General features: G+C 43.4%; 1 protein-coding gene across 3 annotated transcripts in view; it reads right to left on the minus strand.

The window, feature by feature from the left end:
• Nucleotides 1–3,729: 3,729 nt before the first annotated feature.
• Nucleotides 3,730–18,929, minus strand: part of UBE4B (ubiquitination factor E4B) — a 123,319-nt gene continuing 108,119 nt past the window's right edge. For all 3 annotated transcript variants that reach the window (XM_061160436.1, XM_061160439.1, XM_061160438.1), the window contains 5 exons: nucleotides 15,008–15,142; nucleotides 11,599–11,790; nucleotides 5,476–5,650; nucleotides 4,776–4,922; nucleotides 3,730–4,453 (listed from right to left, as the gene is read on the minus strand). In XM_061160436.1, coding sequence (XP_061016419.1) covers nucleotides 4,392–4,453; nucleotides 4,776–4,922; nucleotides 5,476–5,650; nucleotides 11,599–11,790; nucleotides 15,008–15,142 — 711 coding nt within the window. In that variant the 3' untranslated portion in view covers nucleotides 3,730–4,391. The remainder of the gene's footprint in view (nucleotides 4,454–4,775; nucleotides 4,923–5,475; nucleotides 5,651–11,598; nucleotides 11,791–15,007; nucleotides 15,143–18,929) is intronic.

The following is an 18,929-nucleotide window of genomic DNA, read 5'->3' on the forward strand; positions in this document are numbered from 1 at the left end:
GTATGATGCAGGGTACCCAAGGCCAGTGCTCTGTGACAACCTGGAGGGAGGTGGGAAGGGAGAAAAGGATGTATACCTACGGCTAATTCATATTTATGTACGGCAAAAACAATCACAATACTGTAAAGGAATCCTCCTCCAATTAAAATGAAAAAACCCCCAAAACAAGCTTACCTATAGGGACTCCCCTTGTGGTTTGGTGGTTAAGAATTCACCTGCCAATGCAAGGGACATGGATTCGATCCGATCTGGGAAGATCCAATTTGCTGCAGAGCAACTAAGCCCCCTGCGCCAAAGACTGAGCCTCCATGCTGCAATTACGGAAGCTTGCATAATCTAGAGCCCATGCTCTGCAACAAGAGAAGCCACAGTAATGTGAAGCCCGCAAACCACAGTGAGAGAGTAGCTCTCACTCTCTCATTCTCCACTAGAGAAACTCTAGCTAGTGTGGTAATGACGACCCAGTGCAGCCAAAAATCAATGAATAAACAGGGCCTATTTATCTTTCTTTAGCACCTCAGTAACAACACAGTGAAGTGTATTTTACCCAACCCGAAGGTTACAAAATGTGAACAAAGTAAGGTGCTTGGCTATTTTTTCCAAAAGATATTCTATCAACTCCTCCTTTTAGAAACCCACAGGAGTGAGTCACAAAAGGAGTAAGAAGTTATTTTAATCATCTTTTTCTTTAGGATCATGTCTCTTCTGCTTATCTGATTCTCAAATCCTCCTTCCTATTTGGCCTTCTTCCTTGTAAGACAAGACCTATTGATACTTTTAAAATATTTTGTAATTTAATATCTATAATGAACAGAATGAAGGTAGTCCCAAGTTTCTATAAAATAGCAACCCTTAGACTAAAGACAGAAATCCCACACATCTTCCTTCTAGAGACAGTACAGGCAGGAGACATGCTGTATCCAATAGAAGCTCCTTGAAACCTCCAAATGCTGAATTTTCAAAATAATGAATACATCTGAATGGGTAAAGCAGCATTGTATTACATTCATGGGGAGCAAGTGGGGCATGCAAATAACATGACAGAACCTGCACCTCTCAGGAGTTTATCATCTGGATAGGGAGAAGACAATCAGTACACATTCATGAGATGGAGAAACAAGACTGACACAGAAGTCAATATGCATCATAATTGTACAGGCATAAGTGTATACAAACTTGGTGAAAAAAAATAAACAGAATCGTCTGTATGGTGGGATTATGGGTGATTTTGGCTTTCTTTTATATATATTGTCTGAAATTGTTAATGTGAAAGTATTTTTTGTAAAAAGTTGATTTGGTCCAAAAGTGGTAGAATAGTGGCTACAAGGACTTCCCTGGTGGTCCAGGGATTAAGACTTCACGCTTCCATTGCAGGGGGCATGGGTTCAATCCCTGGTCAGGGAACTAAGATCCTGCATGCTCCACATGGCACAGCCAAAATAAAAGAAGTGATGAACAACTTTAACAAACCAAAGCAAGATGAAACCTAACCCCAAAGTAAGGAAAACCTAGAAGGGGATGATTTATGCTGCAAACCCCAGCAAAGCTTAAGAAATGTGAGCACTACTACTGAAGAAGTTCTACCAATTGGCATACAAAAAGTTAACCCAGATTCTCAGTTCATTCTATTAATACAGATAGGTAAATAGAATTATGTATTTGAGGAAATGCTGTAACATAAGAGATTAAACAAAGGCCAAAGGGAGACTTCCCTGGTGATGCGGTGGCTAAGACTGTACCCTCCCAGTGCAGGAGGTCCAGGTTTGATTCCTGCTCAGGGAACTAGATCTCACACGCTGCAACTAAGACCTGGCACAGACAAATAAATATTAAAAAACAAAACAAAAAACAACAGAAAAACAAAGGTCAAAGGAACCTGGAAAAGAAACTACACAGTAATACAAAAGCCACCACTAATATCATCAGAAGGATATGAGAAGCCATTTCACAAGATGGAGTTGCTGTTGTAGTAAGGACAATTGTTGTTCAGCCACTCAGTTGTGTCCGAATCTTTGTGACCATATGCATGACAGCACACCAGGCTTCCCTGTCCTTCACTAACTCCCAGTTTGCTCAAATTCATGTTCATTCAGTTGGTTATGACATCCAACCATCTCATCCTCTGTCGCTTCCTTCTCCTCCTGCCTTTAATCTTTCCCAATATTAGGGTCTTTTCTAATGAGTTGGCTCTTCACATCAGGTAGCTGAAGTACTGGAGCTTCAGCTTCAGCATCAGTCCTTCCAATGAATATTCCGGGTTGATTTCCTTTAGGATTGACTGGTTTGATCTCCATGTTGTCCAAGGAACTCTCATGAATCTTCTCCAGCACCACAATTCAAAAGCATCAATTCTTTGGCGTTCAGCCTTCTTTACGATCCAACTCTCACATCATACATGACTACTGGAAAAACCATACCTTTGATTATACAGACCTTTGTTGGCAAAGTGATGTCTCTGCTTTTAAATACACTGTCTAGGTTTGCCATAGCTTTCCAAGGATAGAAGAATAGGATAACATTAAAAGTTGTGGGGGTGGGGTGGGCAAGGACTTTGGAGCCAGGACACCTGTTCTTCTTCTAACTGAACAGGTGACATTTGGCAAATGACCTAACCCCTTTACACCCCTCACTTTGATCTGCTGGAAAAAAGCAAAGATGAGAGTATCATCTTAGACAACGAAACCATCAACGTACAGGCTTTGGCAGAGCTTGGTACACAGCAAATTTTGCAGAAATGCTTTCTCTTATTTCACAAGCTGTTAGGCAAAGTTTTTATCAACTGTAGTGCCTAAGGATGTTCATGAGATGGTTAGCACTGGAGTAAAAATTTTAACGGTCAGTGAAAAGATATTTGCAATAGAGTAACCACCTGAGAACCAGAGAGACTGAACATTGCAAAGTCAACCCACTCGAACAAGCAAACAGTGACACGAGAACCAACTGGAGCACCAAGACTGACACATAGGAGAGGTTTCTTTTAAAAATAGCAACTGGCTCTGGTAAAGATCGTGCACCACATGCGAACACATTTGGCTCTTGCTCTTCACCCACCCCTTTGTTTTCCACAAAAAGAAGAGACTCAAAGAAGATTCCTTCTGAATGTGTATCACCATTTATTGTAGTTTGCGTTAGGAATTGAACAGAGGACATTGTCTGTGGAGTGGCGGGGGGAGAAAAAGGAAAAGAAAGTATGTTTTTGTAGAATTCATTTTTTCCAAAACACTTTATGGTTTCAAAATCCTCTTTTACCCCAAAAGAAATTCAAGAATTCAAGTATGGTAAGTGGGGAGCAGTAATACAAAAAGTCTTTTATGTTTATGTGTGTGTGTGTGTGTGTGTGTGTGTTTTACAAGCAGACATACTTCTACATTTCTCGCACCCTTTTTTGCTTTGGTAAGGCCAAGCCCCACAGGACACATCCATACAAACAATCCTGCGTTGAACTCAGAGACTCAAGGGTTGAGGAACTTATTTACCCTCACAGAATAACTGTAAAGATTTTAAAATGTCACAGAGCATTAAAAGAAAACCCCAACCCCCCAACACCCAAACCATAAGACATGAAATCCTGATACACTTAAATGCTTCTTTTGCTGCAGCTGTTCCTCAGATTCCTGATAGTGGGCTTACTACAAGGACCAGAGCAATAAGATACTCTTCATTTTGTTTAGAATAATTAAAAAAAAAAATTATGGGACATTTCAAAAGAAAAAAAAATAAAAACTAAAATTCAAATTCTGAAAATATCTTGCCTCTTTTATTAATCATGTCATCTAACACCAATTAAAAAAAACAAATACGTGAATATGATATAAAAATACGATTCCGGGATTAACACTTGTTGCAGGCACAGTTATCTCACAGAATATATGTTTGGAGGGCCAAGGAAAGGAGTTTATTTTTGTTTTTGCTTCACTTAAAAAAAAAAATCCACAGCAGTGCAAGTAGGATCAGGAAGAGGGTAGGAGGGGGGAGATTCTTTAGCAGCAAAATGTCCAAGGTTCTCTAATCACAATCAAAATCAACGGATATTGGATTGGGGGGGGGTGGGGGAAGATGAAAGGGATGCTGCCCAGACCCATCCGTCATCAATCACTAAAAGACTTCTGCTGCAAAAGCCCCAAATTGTGACATATGAAGGACGTGCTCTATTACACAAGCAATCATCAAATGTGTCCTTCAAGCTTTTGACCACGTTTGTCACTTAAATATATGTACAGGAATTGGGCTCCTCCTCTTGTTCACGTCCTTTCAGGTCTCCACCGTTTGGTCACTCTGGGTGGGCTTGTGGTGTATTTTGCCTCCAATGTTTGAACAGCATGTGCACCATCACTCTGGTTTGCCTCGCTGGCCCTGGCTGTTTCCAGCAGAAGGTGGGCAGGCAGGGTGGTTTAGTGATCACTGTTCTGTTTCTCTCTCATCCAGGCGTGAATCTGTTCTTTCAGTTCTGGCACTGAGAAAAGAAAAGGAAAGAATTAATGCCCTTGATGGGCTTTTCCTGAGAGATGATGCCTGCAGTTTAGTATAAAGAAAGGGCCATTTATATCCTTATGGAATTGAAGGCTGAGGAAGAGGACATGAACAGTAAAGACTGGAATTCTATAGTGAAAAAGAGCAAAGAGTGTTTTGTGTCTTTTCCGTTACAAAGTGTCAGAAACCATGAAGCGTCTGGACTTGTTAAGTTTCCCCCTTTCGGTTCCTCTCTGACACAGGATTTTTGGCCCTGCTGCTCAGACAGGTGTAGACACTGCAGTTCAAGCTCTGCCCTCCCATACCTGGTTCCAGCATGTTCTCTGTCAGCGTCTGTCGGTTGAAGGGGTCTGTGGGGGAGTTCAGCAAGTGCCGCAGGATGATGGAGCGGTCCATGATGGTGCCGGAGGGCAGTCGCACGGGGTCAGTCATCAGGGTGTCCATTAGAGGGTCTACAGAGACAAAGCAAAGCAAATTCTAGTCAAACAACAGCGCATAAAACTGAAAAAGAATATAAAACAAAGTCCCTCCTATCAGTGAAAAACAGAGCAGCAACCAAATGGCCCCGACCAGGCCACCAAGTTTAGAAGGAAATCTGCACTAGATAAAAGCACACACTTGACCTTTTGCAGATGGGAAAGTACCCTTTTGTCAGCTACCAGGAGGAAAGATTAGAGAAAAAAAGACAGTAAGACAGATAGAGCAGCGAAGATGGCAGCTAGAATCAACCCTTCCTCTTAGAACTCCTCACAATTCTTGGAACATATAAATCCCTGCCTGCAAAGGCAAGGCTGACCTTAGAATTTTCAGGGCTGTTATCTGGTTTGAAATCAGGCGAAGGACTTTTTCCCCTTGTCATTTATAATATGAACTAAAAGTAGGCAATGGTAATTTCAATTTCAGACCAAGAGTCTCAGAAAGCAAGGAGAGCACAGAACACCTTCTAATGTTACAGGTTTCAGGTTAAATCAAAGAATTTGGTATAAGAAAAGTGGGTCCACTCACCTCTGAACTCGTCTGGGGCGTCACTGTAGTCAATTTCTGCACGTGCATTCTTAGCCACAATCTCCTCTACTTTCTCGGCCAGAAGCTTGAACTTCTCTATCGCTATGGTGGATTTGATTCCCGCCTTCCGCATTTTTGAAATAACTTCTTCAAACAACTCTTTGCTGTAGGATCTCTGCAAACGAGGAAAGACAATGTGAGATGTAAATATAAATGGAAAAAAGCAACCTGCAGAAAATATCCAGAGTAGGCTCTGTTTTCTTAAAAAGCCCTAAAATTATAAGTATATATAAATACACGTTGACATGGCTATAAATAAAGACTGGGCTTTATGTACAAGGTCATTACTTCTGGAAGGGGCTTTAGGACTGAGGCAAATGAGAGGAATTTTTTAAAAATTTAATTACTTTTACAACAAATATGCATTTCTCTTAAAATTTTAATATTAAAAAGAAAAGGAAATCTAGTCTAGTTCAGTCTTCGTAAGGCACTCAGATGGTAAAGAATCTGCCTGCAACGTGGGAGACATTGGTTTGATCCCTGGGCTGGGAAGATCCCCCGGAGGAAGGCATGGCAACCCACTCCAGTGTTCTTGCCTGGAGAATCCCCATGGACAGAGGAGCCTGGCGGGCTACAGTTCATGGGTCGCAAAGAGGTGGCCGTGACTGAAGGACTAAGCACAGCACACAGAGACCCAACACCCTGCAAGAGGAGGTAGCTAGTTCAGTTCTTTTCCCTAAAGGTAAACACGGTGAAAACAACCCAAACAGTGCACAATCAACAGGAGCTTTCTCCCGTTCTCTGATGCTTCTTTAAGATCTTTTAGTTTAATGCTATTAAATGTCAGAGGCTCTGCTGATGGGAGCAAACAGGGATTGTGCCTGTGAGAGTGGGAGGGATGACCTCCAGGGCAAGCCCCACCACAGATCCAGGCGACCCTGGACTTCAAACCTGGCTTCACCATCTACCCACTGTGTGGTTTTAGGCAAGGCTCTAACTCTCCTTAGCCCCAGTCTCCTTGGGTGTAAAATGCTGGTAGTAACACCTACCCTACAGGTGCCTAATTTATATTAATCACTGCCATTTCAAAAGAGCAAAGTATCATATTTGGCATTTAGGCAAAACCACTGGCCACACGCCACTTTAGTGATACAAAGATAGTCAGGGAATGATTAAATCAGTGACCTGTGATTTCTAAACGAGGATTCACAAGAACATATATCTGTGGGATGAATTCATCTTAGTACTTGTGTTTTCTCAGAACGCTGGATTGAAAGTCCTCAGTCTTCCTTCTATCCTTTTTTCAACTTCAGTTTCTAAATAAGTGCACATGCTCACTTTCTCTCTCCACACACACCCATGTCCCTTATTCAATCCACGTGGGAAAATAGCAAAGGACTAAGTGTTTTTCTTTTTGTCTGGGCCTAGCAATAATAGTTAGTTTTCTGAAACTAAATTACTACTTTAGTTCAACAGATACTTTATTTGGTATCTACTTACTATGAGCCAGGTAAGCCACCATCCCCATCCCCTAGGGCTTCCTTGATAGCTCAGTTAGTAAAGAATCTGCCTGCAATACAGGAGACCCCAGGTTGATTTCTGGGTTGGGAAGATCCACTGGAGAAGGGAATAGCTACCCACTCCAGTATTCTGGCCTATATAGTCCATGGGTTCGCAAAGAGTCGGACACGACTGAGTGATTTTCACTTCACAGGGAAATAAATGGGCAGAAGTTCACAGTCAGATGCTGAAAGGGCAAGACACACAGGGTGGCTGCTGCTGTCCACGCTACTGTGATGATTCACCTTGAATGCTTCAGTCCATTTGGTGTTCTTGAAAACATCACCCACTCTATTTCTTGAAAGAAATTTTGCACTTTCCTGGCGGTACAGTGATTAAACACTCTGTGCTCCCAATGTAGGGGATATGGGTGTAATCCGTGGTCAGGGAACTATGATCCCACATGCTACGTGGCACCCCCCAAAAAAGATGATTGAGTTTTTAACTGACTGACTTGTGCCTGCTGCTGAGTCAACTTCTAAGATACAGCAGTGGGTAAACATGATCAGAAACCAAAGGGCACTCATGATAAGGGGACATGGCGTTCAGTGTCAAAGAGCAGCAGCACCAATAGTCAAACAAATACAGATTACTGAGCTGCTGCTTCAAGTTGAGCGTGGATGGGGTTGGAGAGGAAGCAAAGATGTTATCCTTGACCTCAGTAAAGAATGGCTACAAAATTGGACATAAAAATATCTGCAAATTATGTATCTGATGTTGGTCTAGTATCCAGAAAGTATTAAAGAACTCACACAGAATACATAAAGAACAAAATAGAAAGGATCCAATTTCAAAAATGGATAAAGGGGAATTTCCTGTCGGTCAAGTGTTTAGGACACCATGCTTTCACTACCGAGGGCCTGGGTTCAATCCCTGGTCGGTGAACTAAGATCTCACAAGCCACTTGGTGCAGCTAAGGGGAAAAAAAGAAATGGATGAAGGACCTGAATATATGGCTCTCTAAAAAAGATACACAAATGGCCAGCAAGCACTTGTCATTAGGGAAATGCAAATGAAAACTATAGTGAAATACCACTTCACTCCCACTAGGGTGTCTATTAAAAACAAAACAAAACAAAAACACCAGAAAAGAGCAAGTGGTGAGGATGTGGAGAAATTAGAACTCTCGTACACTACTCGTGGGCTTGTGGGACTGTTAAACACAGAATTACCATATGACTCAGAAATTCTACTCCTAAGTATATCCTAAAGAATTGAAAATAGGTATTCACACAAATACTTTGTCTGACTGCTTTGCGGCCCCATGAACTGTAGCCCACCAGGTTCCTTTGTCCATGGAACTCTCCAGGCCAGAATACTGGAGTGGGTAGACATTTCCTTCTTCAGGGGATCTTCCCGACCCAGGGATCAAACCCTGGTCTCCCACATTGCAGGCAGATTCTTCATAGTCTGAGCCACCAGGAGACATGGGTTCAATCTCTGGGCCAACAGGATCCCTTAGCCACAGGGCAACTGAGCCCCATGTGTCACAACTACCGAGCCCGCGCTCTATAGCCCATGTCCTGTCACTATGCTCCACAACAGCAGCAGCCACTGAAATGAGAAGCCTTGTGCACCGCAACGAGAGAGTAGCCCCTGCTCTCCGCAACTAGAGAAAAGCCCACGTGTGGCAATGAAGACCCAGCAAAGCCAAAAATAAACAAATGTCAAAAAAAAAAAAGGAACTAGGTACTGATGCATGTGTAACATAGATGAACCTTGAAAATATGCTACGTGAAAGAAGTCAGACACAAAAAGTTATGTACATTGTATCATTCCATTTATATGAAATATCCAGAATAGACAAATATAAAAATAGGTAAAATAAAGACAGAAAGCAGTTTACTGGTTGCTAGGGGCTGGGTGAGATGGGACAGTGGTTGCTTAATGGATATAGGACTTCCTTATGGGAGTGATAGAATGTTCTGAAACTAGAGAGGGGATGGTTGTCCAACACTGTGAATGTAATAAATGCCACTGGACTGTACACTTCAACACGGCTCATTTTGTGTTATGTGACTTTCACCTCAATTTAAAAAAAAAAGGGTGCATGGGAGAAGTGAGATTTCAGGTGGGCTCTTTACTATCATCATTTTTTCATGAAACGTGGTGTTAACAGACAGTGCTCCAGGAGCATCAGATTGCCATCCATCTGTCCGGAAAGCACAGGGAGATGCAGCCCTGGACACGGCTCCCAAGTCAGGCTAGGACCTCTCTTCTCCTGGGCCCTCTGGGCTTTGGGCACAGTTGTCCTGCTGCCCACCCCGCTTCCTCCCACCCTGACCAGGGGCTCTCTGCTCAGATCTGAGTGTAAAGCTCAGGGCTCCTTGTACTGGTGTCTCCTGTCACCTGTCCTGGGCACCTGTCTTCCACCCGCTCTCGTGCGTGGAAGGCTCTCTGCTTCTTTTCTTGCTTGGCCGCCACTTTCTTCTTCCTTTTGTCTTCCCAGGAAACTAAGACACACCAGACGGAACCAGAGCAAATCAACAGCACTGCCCCCAAAGGAGATAACAAAGTGTTACCACCTCCCTGGAGCCTTCCAGTCTTCCATCCTTCTGCCCCTCCCCACCACCCAGACTCTCTTCCAAAACAATCCGGTTGGCAGGCCCCTCATTGGCTTACAGCCAACGTCAATGCAAAGTGTCCAAAAATCGAGACAAATATCACACTGTCCAACACAGCAAAAAAACCTACTTAAAAAGCGTTCCTCTCTCCATAGTGTCACCAGCACTTGTGTGCTTGCTTCAAGGGTCTGGAAGAACAGGGCTACTGAAACATTCAAGCAGACCTGAGTGCCACCGTAGGCCACCACCATAATCCACAGGCGTTACCAGGGAGTGTGGATGGTTTACTGGTCACCAAGGAAAGCAGTAGGAAGCACCCCTTTGGTTTTCACTGTCTCACTGGGTATGCTGTGTTCACCCACACTGCAAACTTTGTGTTACATTAACTTCTTGCGTTGTGGTGGCCACAGTAAAACCTACCAGGAGGAGAGGGAGCAGGCTAACGACCCTCTGGAGTCCCTGACTGTGAGAGTGGAAGAGTCCCCGGGGACTTCTCACACCTGACCTCTGGCTGGGCTGAGAGGCCCCGTTCTAGTCGGCCTGCGGCCCAAGGCGGACGCTCTGAGCTCCAATGGTGAGCGTCTCCATTTCCTGTCCCTCCTAAGACTACTGTTTATCTTCCATTTCTCAATACATGCAGTATTATACAGCTGCAGATGGGAGAATCATTTTAGCATCTCCTCAAAATAACTGCAAACACCTAACCTGTTCTTTTACCACTACTGTTTTGCGGAAAAACTGCTTTAGACGTATGTGGTTTTTTTCCATTGCAGGCACTCTGTCAAGACCACATCTCCTGCTTACATCTAAAAGTACCTACTACGTATATGACGTATGTCTCAATAAAGTTTTTATTGGAAAAAAACAAAAGAGGACCTGCGATTTCCCTATTTTGACCTTTAGATGATATGTAAGTAAAAAACCTTCTGGAGGGGACTTCCTTGGTGGCTCACTGGTTACGATGCCGTGCTTCCAATGCAGGGATGCAGGAGATGCAAGATCGATCCCTGGTTAGGGAACTAAGATCCCACATGCCGTGCAGGGAAGCCAACAAATAAATAAATCAACAACAAGAACCACCTTTCTGGAATTCCTAGTGACAGTTACCCTGAGAGGTAATTAATATCTGGAAAAACAATGTGAACAAAGATGGAGAGATGGAAACGAACATGGAACATTGGGGCATTTTAAGCAGAGAGCAGAGAAGTTGAGGACAGGGACTCAGGTCAGGCACCGGGGAGGAGCCCTGTCTCTGCCCCACACCAACCGTGTGCCTCTCTAACCTCTGTTTGCCTCTGAGGGCGTGAGGAATCCAAGGGAACCCGTATCACAGGATTTTGTGAGGGTCACAAGTGAAAACATGAAAGGTGGTTAAACCCTGACATGTGGTTAATAACCATTAGTTACTAAAGTGCTGAAGATGCTGCAGGACAGAGGAACGTGGAGGAAGAAGCCCTGTAGGAGATTCTGAAAAATTAAAAATCAAGGCTGGACTGGGGTTTCTGGGACTAAATTGGAAGCTGTGGAAATGAAAACCACAAAATGGATGTGATCACCAGCACCCAAGGAATAAGGGAGGGAAGGATGTAAACATAACAAAAAAGGTCTGAAACCTGGAACCACAGAATTAACAGCAGCACTGAAGCTGAAGAGACTCCCTGAGAAAACAGGGTTTCTTCTGAGCTTAACAGATTTGTCAAGCAAGGCTCTTAACAAGATGGTTTACAAACTCAACTGGAAATGGATCTGAGAGCCAAATCCGCTCTTTACGTCCCAAAGCACAATAACCGGTTCATCTCCATTTACACCAGACAAGTTTCCCTTGCCACTGTAGCTGTTATTTGTTTACATCCTAAAAACTTTCCAAGCTACATTTTGCAAAGTGTCCCCTTCCTTGATTTCCAGCGGGGAAAATCCAGAAACAGAGGAATGTGCATGGAGTCTGCCAGGATATCCACAGGGACGCAAACTCAAGTCGCCCGCCCCCCCAGGCACTGACCTGGTCGTCAGCGATGGCTTTCGCGAACCGGGCACAGTCCAGCTGCAAGTAAATATCGGTGAGTTGGTCCAACAGCTTCTTTGGTTCAAAGCCATATTTCTCGGGGTTTTCAACTTTCAGGTCACGGCACTTCGGGCCACAGAGTTGCTGAAGATTGAAGTTCAGCATCGCGGCCAATCGGGGTCCAAGTTCCTAGGGAATCACAGGATAACGGGACAAGTCAAGCTGTCAAGTCAAGTAAGGAGGACCAAACACTCTCCTTTCAGCGGCTGCAGGGCCAAGAATTGGCAGGATAGATGTTCAAAGAATCCCTTACCTCTGCTACATCATATAAGCTGAAGGTGGACATTCCATTCAGCCTTCTCTTTACTCTCATTTCTAATACAACAATTCTAATGTTTAATAGAATGCTGCAGCCTGATGAAATATTTATAAATATCAAAAAAGCAACCTTTTCTTTAAATTCATGTTTTTAATTATAAAAACAACAATCACTTCGAATTTGCTGAGAAACAAGTCACAAACGTTTGAGTCTGCTCTTTCAGCCATCATTTTAGGTATTATTTTTTTAATAAATTTTAAATGTTCCTGGCAGTTTAGACAATATGCACCATTCTCATTTATCAGATGTAAAGAGCAGAGAAATATAAAAGAGAAGATAAAATCTGTCTTGAATGGTTTTAAATCAAGCCAGTGAAACAAAACAAATGAAACAACTAGAAGATAAGTATGAAATAACATGCTATAACCCCACTAGATGATACAGTACTACTACAAATGGGCAAACTTTGCTTTAAGGAAACCTGAGAGGGGAAAATCTCACTTTGAGAGTATTAAACAGTGGCCATAAATATGAGTCTTGAAGGCTTCTCTTTAAGGAACAAGGTTTTCAGTAAATTTAATGACTGGATCTATACAAAATCAACTTAAACTTGGCTTTTAAAGGACCTACTCTTGCACAAAGTAAAGTACTCCTTTTTTTTTTTTTTTATGAATATATATTCTTTAATCTACTCTTCACCTGAGAGGGGAAAATCTCACTTTGAGAGTATTAAACAGTGGCCATAAATATGAGTCTTGAAGGCTTCTCTTTAAGGAACAAGGTTTTCAGTAAATTTAATGACTGGATCTATACAAAATCAACTTAAACTTGGCTTTTAAAGGACCTACTCTTGCACAAAGTAAAGTACTCCTTTTTTTTTTTTTTTATGAATATATATTCTTTAATCTACTCTTCTTCACTGAAGTATGATGGAATGTCATCCCTTGGGTTAAGATGAATATATCCATGTTGTTATTCTACAAACACTTTCATTTTTGATTCACAGTTTCCAAATATTTTATGTCTTGACAATACATCCGTAACTTTTAAATTATTAAAAAAAATTTAAGTTGGAGGATAATTGCTTTACAATGCTGTGTCAGTTTCTGCTGTATAACATGAGTCAGCTATACATATACATATGTCCTCTCTTTCTTGCACCTCCCTCCCCCACCATATTCCTATATTTAATTGTTAAGAAACTGTGAGATAAAAGAGTGATTAAGAATAGAATATAACTGGTGATTTTTCTTTCTGAAGTGGGAGAGTTTTGTGCTAACCAGCCAAGACTAGCCTAGCCAAGAAGGTGAAAACAGTACAGCAAAGGAAAAAGAAAGATGATGGCAGGCAGAGCAAAGCATGGGGGCAGAAGACCATGACCCATGTGTGCGGACAGCTCAGATCAGTTAATAGATCTTGAAAAAAATTAATTTTAATTGACATGAAAATATTAGACTTAGCTTTCAATAATTTCCTTTAAAAATGAAGAATTTAGAGTTAAAGGCTTTATGATAATTTAGTCTCAAAAGATATTTTTAAATATTTCTTTTTATTCATCTATCTGTTTGGCTGTGTGGGGTCTTAGCTGTGGCACAAGGGATCTTCGATATTCGTTGAAGCATGTGAACTCTTAGTTTGGGCATGGGGTATCCAGTTCCCTGACTGGTCCCTCTGCATTGTGAGCTTGGACTCTCAGCCACCGGACCACTGGGGAAGTCCCTCAAGTAATTTTTATAGTTTCTGACCCTCTAAACTTCACATGGCACTGCCATTGGAGCACCTGAACATAAAATACAACATGACTTAGAGCAGGGACTGACAAATTCCGGGCTAAGACAAATCTGGCCTGATGCCTCAGCTGAGGCAGTCTTACTGGAACACAGTAACAGCAGTTAGTAGCTGAGACAGAGACTGTGTGGCCCACAACATATAAACTATTCACTGTCTGGCCTTTACAGAAAAAGTTTATAGAAACTCCATTTGCAAGGCTTTAAGGGAAGCAAGTGTTTGAAGTACCTTGTCTAAATGAGTTGCCGTGTTCTTATGCTTTTAATGATGCACTGTTTGCTTCATGTTCTGTTGCTCCTGTGCTGAAATCTATTTATGAAAAGACATGAAACGGAAAGGGGACAGGGGAGGGGGCCCATCTCGTGAGCTGCACCCAGGCCAGGGTGTGGTGATAATCCTGAAGGTAAGAGTAAGCAGGGAGGGGACTTTCCTGAGGTCCAGTGGCTGAGGCTGTTTCCATTGCAGGGGGCACAGGTTTGATCCCTGGGGAACTAAGATCCCACATGCTGTGCTGTGCATCCAAAAATTTCTTTTTAAAACAGAGAGGGAAACTGGAGGAAATACATAGTAAAATTATATTCCACTATAACTGCGCTTCCCTGTGAACAATGGACTACCAAATCTTAGGTCCCTTTCTTGCCTTCCTCACTACCCTTGTTGTGGCCACACTGTAATGCCTCTAAACTCCGTGTGTGTGTGTGTGTGTGTGTGTGTGTGTGTGTGTTGGGGGGGTGGTCAAAGCAAAGCAGAGATTTTCATTTATGCCTCTCAGCTTTGACTTCAGAAACAGGATCCAGGTCTCTTCAATCAAGTCAAAGTCAAACATTCTGTCTACCACTGATCTATCATAAACCCTAATTAAGGCTCTCAATAACCTTTGACTTCTTGAATGTAACAAAGCTACACTTGAAGAGAATCAAAGATCTTACACACTGTCAATTATTTCTACTTAATAAACTCTAATTTCCAATTGATGTCACTTTATACTTTTCTTATAAATAAAACACAGGAATCAATAATGATAAAAATATGCCACAGCTTCAACATTAATAATCCAATGTGCTGTCTCAGCAGAAAGTGAACTAGAAGTGACCGTCTTCAGACTTCAGTGTATCAACAGAGTGCTGTGCATATCAATTAGCATAACTGGGAACAAACTCAGTGACAGATTCTAACTGATTGGTGACTGTGATGCTAAAACACCCAGAATTTCAATGACGACTATATTTAGTTCTAAGTTGATAGGCTCTGAATGTTGAATCCAACAGACGAAACAAATACCCCGAAGGCTCTACTCACGGGTCTCAGGAATGGCTTCTGGACCTGCTTGGTGAGGATATGGAACATGTCCACGGTCTCTGTCGCCAGGGCAAGATAGGAGCGTGAAACGCGCTCATCCTGAGAGAGCTGGGACTGGCGAGCCTGCTGCTGATCCTGGGGAACAGTGAACAGATGCCAGACACATCTCAGTACTAGTGATCAGCTCACCAAACTCCAAGTGCAAGGGAAAAATACAGTCAGCTCATAACTAGGTAAGTGTGTAATACAGTCAACAGACTTGGGGAATCATAGAACCAGCTGTATGGCAAATGTTCCAGATTACTGAGGTTTATTCCTTTTGCCATCAGACATCCTTAGGACTTTGGAGAAGGTGACCCTGGCACATGATTTAACGTACACGAGACTCAGTTTCCTCAATGACAAAAAGAAGTCGCTATGAACCTCTATGCAGGATGAAATAAGTGATGTTGTGCTTGATACACACTGGGACCTAATAAAGGACGTTCATTGTCCTTAATAACAACCTTTACTTAGTCATCATTATTTTGAAAACATGAGCTCTGTTATGCTATGACACTGAAGTCTGTAGGTTTTGCCATGACACCAAGGGCCTGGAAATGGCTAAGCTTCTGAACCATGTCTTTCCACACCAGTCAGGCTGTCAACCGTTACAACTGTCAGCGTGCTTGCCTCAGGCTCCATCCTCCTCCTCTGACAGAGGCTGGAACATGAGATAACAAGGTGGATTTGACTCATGGGTAAAGTAAGATGGGGCAGAGAAGGCTCTGCAAGGAATAAAACGTAGAAATATCAGGATGGGTTTATATTCTTACAGTTGCTCAGAGGCCAGCTAACTTTGTGTTGGGGGAGGGAAAATAGCTGGAAGAGCTTATGGAGCCACACCAGTACATCCTGGGAAAGTGCCTGGAGGAGAACCTGCATCAGTGTTGCATGACCTGCCCACTGCCCTCTGGACAGGACAGAAAAGGTGAAGCAGGGGGATTGGAAGAACAGCAAAGTGAGAACCACCTCAACATGTGTCAGGGTGTCTTGCTCATTTATCAATCATGGGCCAGGCCTCTGGTAGGGGATGGAGCACAGAATACGACCAAGAAGGCTCTCTACCTCATGGAGTTTAGATTCCAGTTAGAGAGACAAGCAATAAACAGACACCCACCCAAACAGATGCTTAATAAATCTGATAATGATTTTCAAGAAAAATAAAGCAGGGTAGCAAGGAGGAAGAATGTGCTGGGGTCAGGGTGCTACTCTGGAAAAGGTAGTCAGGGAAGGCCTCTCTGAGGAGGTGACATTTAAGAAGGTAGCTAAAGGAAGTGAGTCAGCAAAAATCCAGGGTAAAAGCACTCCAAGTGGAGGGAACAGCAAGTGCAAAGGCCCTGCTGGTGGGGGGAGAAGCAAGGAGGTGGGTGTAGCCCAGGAAGAGGAGTGAAGGAAGAAGGGTAGGGCCGATAGTGCATGCCCAGAGAGAATTCAGGAAGCCTGGAAGGGCTCTGAGCAGAGCAGCAATGAGAAGTTGACAGAGGACGTCCCTGGTGGTCCAGTGGTGGAGACATTGCACTTACAATCCAGGAGGCACAGGTTTGATTCCTGGTCAGGGAACTAAGATTTACACATGCTGCAAGGCACGGCTGAAGAAAAAAAAAATGAAGCCAACTGAGATTTTAACAGCATCCTTCTGGAGTGGACATCAGTAACGGTGAAGGCTGGGAGACCACAAGGGAGTCTTCTCCAGGTAAGAGACCGTAGTGGTCTAGAGGTGGAGGAAAGAGGTCAGACAATGAATATATTTTGAGATAGAGCCTAGGGGCATTTGCTGAGACAGCAAGAGAAATCAAGGAACACTCACAGGTGCTGAGCCAGAGCACTGAGTAGAATGCAGTCCTCATTTCCTGAGGCAGGGCAGAGGAGATCCGGAAAACAACTTCTGGACACAAGTGGAGATCCCATTAGAACCCCGGGCAGAGGCAAGTCAATAGCTGGCTACGTAAGCCTGAATCAACTTACATAAGCCCGAATCAAGAGTAAGCCGAGCTTGGGAGGCATATTTTGGAGTCTTTAGAATACAGACAGTTAAAGCCTTGGAATAGATGAGATCGGCCTGCAGCTGTTTTCAACTAGGGGCATCAGGTACTGTGTGGGAGTATTTCCGGTTGCCTGGTAACTGGAAGTAGGAGGGACACATCACTGGCATTAAATGGGCATGAATTGGAGATGCCCTGCAGCATCTGGGACAGTCTCTCCTGACAAAGAGTTACTCTTACGTCAAAACTCCAACCAGCACCCTTACCAAGGAACACATGACCTAGGGAAAGTCGTGTGTGAAAAGAGAAGAGAAGACAATTGAGGTCTGAGCACTGGGGAGGAGCAGGCAGGGAGACGGGAGGTAGGAAGTGATTTCAAAGCCAAGTAGAACTGATTTCTGAAATAGCATTTGTCAGGAATTATTTATGCCCTTTTCCCATCCATTAACACAGAAAAAAATCAATAGTATGTGCTCAGTTGCCTCATAAACAAAAGCTCTTATGATAAGCACTGGCCCTGGACAAGACAATGTGCTGCAGAGCTACATCCCAACATCGACAGCATAAGCTGGTCCAGCACTGGCATCATGAGCGACATCAAGCGGGCATCACAGGAGCAGACAGAAAGGTGAGACTTTGCAGCTCCCCTAATGGGAAGCCAACTATGAGGAAGTATTTAGACAAGAACTCCTTCAAAGGATGGGTAAGAGTTTAATACCTAACAGCAGAAAGTACAGCATTTTGGACAGGAGTGTCTCAAGGCAAATAAAACCACAGGAGCTGCACATCCTGAACACGTTCTCTGGGCTGGTCCTAAACTCAGTCCTCGCCATCCACCATCTCTCCTCAGTTTTCCTCAAGGCAGGAACTACCTCTGACTTACGGGCCAGGAAACAGATGATGAACTCAATGAGTGGCAGTACCAGTTCTCAAACCCAGGTCCGCTGGATTCCAAAGCTAGGGTCTTTCAACTAGAGCTCATCGGTCTCCCTGACACGTTCTGCAAGGGCTGGGGGACCGGGCCAGATTGGAGTCGAAGGACTGGTAAGCTTTGGAGGATGTCTTAGAGCCCCCTGGGGCTGTGGAGGCTCAGGCGCAGGGCTGACTGCAGCCTGTGTGAAATAGAGAGCAGAGGAGGAGCGTTTTGGTGGCCCTGGAGCAAAACAGTTTAAGGTGTGTTTAAAAATGAACATGAGTGATGAGAAGGACAAAGTGTATCTAGAGGGTGGAAAAAGATGACAACCACTGCATTATCTCACGAATACAATTACAGGGGCTTGAGGAGCATGTTGGCATGGACTCCAGACAAATCCAGAAATCATGGACTCTGGGTGAAGCCCCCCAAACGGGTGAAGTCTGTAGTTGAAGCACTTTGGCTACAGTAAGGTGTAGAATCCTTATCAAAGCTGTGAGAATACTTGGAATGAAAACCTTCCTCAATGTGCTTCAACACTCGGCGTTTGAGGACAGAGGAGCATGGTGGACTACAGTCACAGGGACATAAAGACTTGGAAAAGACAGAGCAACTAAACCACCACCACAAGATAGTTTTGACTCTACGACTTTAGAACCTCAATAACTTTCATTTTGAGAATGCTACTTCCAGTCAAGAAAAAGTAGCCCTCCCTACTTTCTGGAAAGCAGTTCTGATTTTGAATCTAACAAGACCAGGAGCAGAACTAGCCAATATATGAGGCAACCAATAGCTGTCAAGAGCCCAGTAACTGACCAGGGAACCACCTAAACGACTGCAATAAATGTCAGGAGACGGCTGTAGGCGGCCGCCGGCACAGCAAGCATTTCTCATGGAACCTGGCAAGACAAGCCTCTTTTCTATTTATAACTGAACATGAAAAAAGCAAAATCTATTGAAAGGAAAAACACTCTATCAGAGTCCT

The sequence above is a fragment of the Dama dama genome, chromosome 14 (genome assembly GCF_033118175.1).
Source record: "Dama dama isolate Ldn47 chromosome 14, ASM3311817v1, whole genome shotgun sequence".
NCBI lineage: Eukaryota > Metazoa > Chordata > Mammalia > Artiodactyla > Cervidae > Dama > Dama dama.